At 34.1% G+C, this 8,310-nt stretch overlaps 1 protein-coding gene across 1 annotated transcript in view; it reads left to right on the forward strand.

Annotated features, from left to right (window-relative positions):
• PRAS40 (Proline-rich Akt substrate 40 kDa) overlaps window positions 1-8,104 on the forward strand; it is a 49,119-nt gene extending 41,015 nt beyond the window's left edge. Inside the window, 1 exon segment of the mRNA XM_067115436.1 lies at window positions 2,235-8,104. Coding sequence (XP_066971537.1) covers window positions 2,235-2,357 — 123 coding nt within the window. The 3' untranslated portion in view covers window positions 2,358-8,104.
• Window positions 8,105-8,310: the final 206 nt, after the last annotated feature.

The raw sequence follows: 8,310 nt of genomic DNA on the forward strand, positions 1-8,310 counted from the left end.
ATTTCTCAGTTCCAGAGGTCCTTTATTCCTCATACTGTTGGACTGTGGAACAGCCTCCCAGAGGAAGTCGTGCAATTGGAACTTCAGAAGTTCCAGTAAAGATGCAATGCATTACCACCCTAATACTATTCTCCTTGCATTTTAATACATTATCTATTTGTTAATTTATTTTTTATTTTTTTAACCCTTAAACGCCGACTGGACGTATCGTAAATCGACTAAAATTGTCTGTCGGGTGACGAGTGGACATACCGTATGTCGACTACAAAAAATTTCAACCTTCGGTCAACTTTGACTTGACCGAAATGGTCAAAAAACACAATTGTAAGCTAAAACTCTTACATTCCAGTAATATTCAATCATTTACCTTCATTTTGCAACAAATTGGAAGTCTGTAGCACAATATTTCGATTTATGGTGAATTTTTGAAAAAAAAATTTTCCCTACGTCCGCGTGGTAACTTGGCCGAAAATTTCAGAAATTCTTTCATCATTTTGTCGTAATTTTTGCACTGTTTTATATTAGCCGTTACATAAACTTTTATATATGAAAATTTGTGTACTTTCATGTAAAATACAACAAAAAACAACCCATGGTAGTAGCTTTTATCAGTTTGGAAATATTTTCATATAAATCACGATAAGTGCCAAAATTTCAATCTTCGGTCAATTTTGACTCGACCGAAATGGTCGAAAAACATAATTATAAGCTAAAACTTTTACATTCTAGTAATATTCAATCGTTTACCTTCATTTTGCAACAAATTGGAAGTCTCTAGCACAATATTTCGATTTATGATGAATTTTTGAAAAAATCTTTTTCCTTATGTCCGCGTGCGGTAACTCGGCCGAACATCTCAGAAATTCTTTCATCACTTTGTCGTAATGTTTGCACCGTTTTATATTAGCCGTTACATAAAGTTTTATATATGAAAATGTGCGCAATTTCATGTAGAATACAATAAAAATAACTCATGGTTGTAGCTTTTATCAGTTTTGAAATATTTTCATATAAATCACAACGTGCCAAAATGTCAACCTTCGGTCAACTTTGACTCAACTAAAATGGTCAAAAAATGCAATTGTAAGCAAAAACTCTTACATTCTAGTAATATTCAATCATTTACCTTCATTTTGCAATAAATTGGAAGTCTCTAGCACAATATTTCGATTTATGGTGAATTTTTGAAAAAAACTTTTTCCTTACGTCCGCGCGGTAACTGTCACTTTGTCGTAATGTTTGCACCGTTTTTCTAATAGCCGTTACATAAAGTTTTATATATGAAAATGTGTGCAATTTCAGGTAGAATACAACAAAAAATTACTCATGGTTGTAGCTTTTATCAGTTTTGAAATATTTTCATATAAATCGCGATAAATAGAAAAAATTTGACCTTCAGTCAACTTTAACTCGATCGAAATGGTCAAAAACTGCAATTGTAAGCTAAAGCACTTACAGTCTAGTAATATTCAATCAATTACCTTCATTTTGCAATAAACAGGAAGTCTCTAGCACAATATTTCGATTTCTGGTGAATTTTTGAAAAAAACATTTTTTACGTCCGTGCATTACGAATTCATGCATCATTTTGTGATAATATTTTCTGTGTTGGTTTGATCGTTTTACAATCTGTTATATACCAAAATCATCACAATTTAGTGTACAATACAAAGAAAAAAAATAACTCATTAGCTTTATCCGTTTTGCTCACAGCACGATTTGTATACAATTATATATGAAATTTTTTTTTCGCACTGTCATATATTTCAATATTTATATATGATAATGATATTTTTTTTTATTTCTGATGGTTGCATACTAAACTTCAGGCAATAGCAAAAAAAGGAGCCAAAAATTAACTCTTAATCTCAAAAACTAAGCGTGCTGTGATTTTTTTTAAAAAAACTTTTTCCGCTTCGGTGCTAACTCCCGAACGCCGCCGGCATACGGCAAACACTTTTGTAAATAGAGGCTGGGCGTTTAAGGGTTAATAAGTGGGATCTCTTCTTTCTGTATTTCCCTGTACGTCCTCTTACTTCTTCCTAATGAACACCATATTCCTTGGAAGCTTGAATTTCAAGTCAATGGCCCCTGTGGGGCTTGTTCCATATGAATGGGTTTCGTCTACTGAATAATAATATTAGTAATGGGCCTTTATCTGGTGTTACTGGTAGTATTATTAGTGTTCTGTCACTCATTTTCATAGAAATTTTTTTTCAACAATTCATTTACAGATGCCAAGTGATAATGACCAGATGGCAGCTTCTATACAGGCCTTGGCACGAAGTGTTCACAGTACATCTGTTGACCTTTTTGGAGACCTCCCCCGCCCTGGCCGCCCCCGTCAGCCACTTTAGGAGCCGCCTTTGGTAATGATGTAAATGTTCTACCTGCTCTAATCTGAAGAACTATCACGTGTGAATTGTGTAGCTGTGACCTTGTAACAGAAAATATGTTGTAAAAAAGCGAAAGATCGTATTATAGACACTGCAATGGTCTTGGATATTTTAAAACTATTACTAAATGAAGTCAGTTCATTACACGCTTCATGTAAAATACAGTATAATCTGTAGTGACTTTACAGGACTAAGATTGTGAGACTGAAGGTTGTTCCCATGTGAATATCTTACGTTGTTTGTAATGGATCCTAGAATGGTATTGGTATACTGTCCTATGTTCCAGTTTGCTATAGTTAAGTTTTCAGACTGTTTATGAAAGTATGTTAAGTTTGTACATTGTACTATGGTAGCTGCAAGTTTAAGACAAGTTCAAACAATTATTGGAAATTTGATCCATATGCTAAACTTATTCACTTGATTATTTGTTGTGAGATACGCTAGCAAAAACCTTAATACTAAAGCTACAAAAAAAATTGAGTAATAAAAAAAGTGAAAGCGTAGTAGAGGTTACCTGACATATTGCTTATTTTGAAATCTTCACAAAAATTAAGTTTGACAAATATTGTACTATAAGAACATTTATTACCTGCCAATAATTTAAGAGATTGTAAACTGGACGCCTTTTATTGAGTTCACAAAACTTGCGGCTCATGACTTAAAAAGGTTTCCCCCTATTTAAGCATTCTATTGGACAGCATGTGCTTCTAATAACAGTGGGCACTAATTTTATGTTATAATTAGCTACATGACATAGTGAATGTATGTTGTGCATAATACGCCTGCTTGTTTGTCAGTTCAAAACCAAAGTTTGAGAATAACCACAAATATAACCCATTTTAGAATTTGTTAACAATTGTGAGTGATTGTTTCATGTTTGATGAACTTATTGTGATGCCGTTCGATTAATTTTCAGGAGTGCTGAACTGTTTAAAGCTCATTTAAAATTATATAGATGCTGAAAATTTTAACAATTTTTGGAGTAAGTGCAGCTTATGATTAGAAGACTTTTATACTCAATCTGTTACGAGATATTTGTTCTGAAAATCAGATTTTTTCAGTCTATGTACCAGCAAGTGCATATCTTAAGCACAAATGATATAGTGTAGCATGTACATTTTTAGTTGTTTAATGCAGAGCGTAATATTTTTCAGCCGCAGATGTTAGTTATGTTTGCCAGTACAGTAATAGTACAGCAGTAGTTTCACAGTAGCAAAATATTTTTGTATGATTTTGAAATAATTTGTAATTTCTAACTGTATCAAAGGTTGAGAATTTACATATATAAGTACATAAAAATTATTACCACACCAAGGTACTGTAAAGTGAACAATGGTAAATCAAGTGAACATAAATTATATACATATAAATGCACTAATCAGAAATGTCATTAAAAAAAATGGAATACAGTACTCTCTTGGTTATCCACACAAATAGATCCAAGGTTGTGGGGGAGCAGAAAGGGGTGTAATATAGATAAGTGTGATCTCTTCTGCTAAACCTACCCTAAACTGTACACTCTAAAACCTAAAGAATTACCAGAAGCAAGAGCAATATAGCACAGGTATGATAAAGTTCAATAAACACTTATTGTACTTGAAATACAAATGAAAACTTCTTTTGCAAGCAACAATGACCCTCTTAGACCATCATGATAGCCAAACTATTGGTCCATTATAATCAGGTATGCACCACCAACACAAGCATTCAAAACAGTATGCAAAAATAACTGTAGATTGACATAGACTTCAGTGTTCTACAGGATGTGCACCCGTAAATGAGAAACAGCTAACATAAAAAGTTAATGTAACACCTGTGTGCCCTTGCCATTTTCTTTCAGTTATTTTTAACCAATTTTCTGTTGTATGCACATGCTACAAAAGTCACACAAGCCAAAACCAAGGAAGAATTTCTAAACATATTTTATATTATGTTGTAAAATAGAACTTTTGTAAACAAAACATCTAATGTTGAGGCAGTTGTTCGTTAAATGAACATTTTGATAAAATACTATACACAAAAGTTTACATGAATGTTTCCCCAGGACTTGCCACTGTGTGCATATATTAAATAAGTTAAAGCCAGTAAACAAAATTCAGCATTAGTTTGAACATATTTTACTGTACAGTTTACTGTGTATTTCACCATACAGCCCCTCCATGCATTGCAGCATGTTTAAGAATTGTAGGTTTTCTCAGGGTCAGTAACAGTAGATACATGGTAATAGTATATACACATATATAACAACATGGAAAGAAAAGTTTTATAGCTGTGCTTGCACTTATATTGGTAATGTTCCCCTTAGCAACACCAGGTACATGACTATTACCCTTTATTCCTTCCCCTTAACCTGTGGAGATAGTCAAGCCAATCAGTGCATGACATATTAAGGCAATCAAGTATCTGTCTAAGCAAAAGTTACTAGAACAGTAAACTTTGTTCGAGCACAGCATTCAGTGTTCACCCCCTCTGCACTAATAGCTTTCATGCTGACTTTGAGGGATTTTGTACATCTGAGCACATATAACTTCTTCACAAAGTGTAGTTAAGGGTGCACTAGAGACAAAGAAAAGGTGGATAAGTGAGAGATTACTGTATGTACCAAGTTCTTTCATCTTGTTTATTATTAAACAGCATCAAGATCTTGGTGGCTCATAGTTTCATTTTAGTTTTTTTCTCTTCTCAATAAATATACATAAGGTATACTATACTGGGTATAAACAGGTATCCCCAGTAACTCAACATAGTTTATGATATTCACTTGATTGTGGAATTGAACACGCAGTTCTAATATTGTTTAATCATCCAACATCTGCCCTTTGAAACTCTACATGCATATACTGATACAGAAACACTTGAAAGGTGTTTGTTATTGCCATGTAAATAATTTTGTAAACAACTTGACTCTGGGTTACAGCTGTAAGACATGCAGTATTTGTACTATATTTTCAAGATTTTAAACCATGATTTGAATGGTCTTGTTTGAACAAGCATATCATGTTTGCTTCAAGATGCTAATTGAGCTTCCACACTGTAAGTGTTAAAATTTTAGTGATAGTTCTACTTTTAATTATAATTGCAATATTACCCTCAAGACAAATTACATTTACTACATTACTGTTTTTCTTTATTTTGATTTAATGAAGCTGATTTCACATTTTGGTGTAATATTCAAACAGTATTAAAGTTTTATTGCAAGCTGAAAACTTAGGGAGTTTTGTATTATTAGAAATGGTATATCTTAAACTTTTTAATATGAGAGCACAATTCAGAAGTTATACGTAGATTTGTTCTCATTTTATAGTTATAGAAACTCAAGAATAGTTTGGTTATTGGGTAAAGTTTGGCATTTTTTTTGGAATGCAGTAGCACCTCAGCTAATTGGATTTCATTATTTAAGAAAGTTTAGAATACCTGGATTTCCTTAAAACAAAATCAGATTTTGTAATAAACAGAAAAATCCAATAAGTGTGCAAGGTATAGTAAACACATGGAGCGAACCCAATTGATGTTGAACCGTCTGTGCATGGAGGTGATGGGTTTTATTGTTGCCAGCTCTTGCTGTTTTCAAAACTATTCTCTGTTTTTGCAGATAGACTTTGATTTTTGTCGTTTACTCCCTTTATGTTGAACATTTTTAAACATTGCACACATATGGTTGGTACAAATGTTGTCACATTAAAACAATTTACTTGTTATATGAGAATCCATAAATGATAATTAGCCTTATTCCATGTAAAGCAGACCCAGCTACATCGACTTGAAGAATTGAAGGAAGAAAGGTTCTTTCACATATGCCCATCCTTCAGTCCACTTGCAACATCTGTAGCTCAGATTGCATTGAACATGTGGTTCATCCCAATTCTGCACAAGTTCATCACAGTTTTTATACTATTTTCCAATTTCTGAATTATTGCTTTTCACACATTACGATGAAGTTTCTTGTCATGGGGTGTTGAAGAGGTGCTTGTCATCGTTTCATGTTGGGTTCGGTTCTTTCATTCTGCAGAGTTGATATCTCTCTCTCTGGAACTCGTGTGTGATGAGTAGTTTGCATATCTATGGTTTGACACTCTTGTAGCTTTGCTTGCAGTTTCACTGTTGGTGGCGTCTCTCCCTTCTTTGGGGACATCCCTTCGACCCTTTGATGTCTGTGTATTCTCATTGAAGTGTCCTGTTTCTCAAATTTTCTAGTGCCTTTGCCTGTTTCTGAGATCTTGGTCTTGCATTGTGGGTTTACCTATACTTTATTTCAGATTCTTTTTGCCCCTGGGATCTCTTCCTCTCGCATTGTCAGGCACCATATAATTTTCAGTCTGCTGGGTTTCATGTTTCCAGTGCTTCAGTGCCCTCTGGTTTCCTCCAAGAGCCAATAGCATTACCCTTAGTCTTTGTTTTCTGGGTCTTTGCTTCGTCTTAGTTCGTGGCTCCTTGTTTTAGGTGAAATGTTCACTACCATCGCCCTTGAATCTCCCCTTCTTACCCAGGAGTGTGGGAGTTGTTTTGGAGGCCCCTAAATTCACCATTAATTAATAGCTTAGCAATCTTAATATAGAAGAGTGGAGGGAAAGGAGGAGGATGTTGGAGATCATGATTAATGGGTTGTAATAAAGCTTAAGTTTGTTATACAAAAACCTTTTTGTCATAATTAGATAGATTCACAGTTGAGGAAGGAGGAGAAGAAGTACTGAAGAAAAAAGATGACAGGTTCAGTAAGTCCAGTTTTTGTAGATGGAAAACAGTAGAGCCAATAATGAACTCAGAAATCTTAGTAACTTCCATATGTAACAGATACAACAGAGGGCATAACCCTGGATAGTACATGTGCCAAGCACCTGAGGTGTAAAGGCAGGTACTTGAAGGTAAACACACTTGGTGAGGTTAAACAGGAGAGGCGAGATGCTCAATCCCTGAGGGTAAAGCTGCTGACCTAGGTGAGTATGTGAATGCACCATTCTCTTTTCATCCTGTGATCATGGATTCTGAAAAACTACAGTTTTTAGTTAACAGAAGTCAAATTGCACATGTGTTCATACTTCAGAATAGGTAATGTTTCAGTCATGCTTCATGTTGATTCTGAATTGTCTAAAATGCCCCAAGTTGCTGCAACCACGTAGGGGTTTACCTATACCATACACTTAGCAAGGTAAAGAAATAATTGGAGTTATCCAGCTGATGAGTGTCACAAGGCAAGAGTAACAGAATTTGTGTGTTGGGATTTCACCAGTTATCCAAAAACCATATTCCCACATCATCTGGTAAGTTTAGGTGCTACTGAAGTTTTTCCTTGTGCCATACAATCCTCCCTATCTTTAGTTATACAGTATGCTAGATGATTTTTTAAAAATTATACAAGACATCAGTCCTGTTAGCTTTAGTTATAGTTTTTAATTTTTTATTGGGTCATGATGTGCCATTGTAGCTCAATTCATCTACTTACTTTCAAATACTGTGAAATTGTGTACTCAAATTTTGTGGTTTATATAGAAGACATACTCCCAAAATACATTGTAAGTCCCCCCCAAGTCTTTCACATGAAGGTAAATCAATAGTCAGTCAGTACAAATCTTTGTGAATTGGATCACTTTAATAACCATTCAATATAAAGCTATTTCATTCTTACCAATCCATTACTTTGCTTATTAAAGGAGGGATAGGCTCTTCAAAAATATGAAATTGTTTGATAAATAAAACATACAAAAAATTTTCATGACAGTTTTATCATTTACACTATCAATTCTTAAATGTCATTGTATTGTATTTATGTTTTGAGGTTTATGTATATTCCTTAAAATACAAGATTAAGTAGACTGGAGGTATTGTTTTCAGTGGTATGCAAAGGAATTGTTCCTATGAAAATACAGACCTTCCTCTTTTACAGTAGGTACAATAAAAAGGTAGTTAAAGGTGGCAG

This window comes from Macrobrachium rosenbergii, chromosome 13, assembly GCF_040412425.1.
Source record: "Macrobrachium rosenbergii isolate ZJJX-2024 chromosome 13, ASM4041242v1, whole genome shotgun sequence".
In the NCBI taxonomy this organism is placed as follows: domain Eukaryota; kingdom Metazoa; phylum Arthropoda; class Malacostraca; order Decapoda; family Palaemonidae; genus Macrobrachium; species Macrobrachium rosenbergii.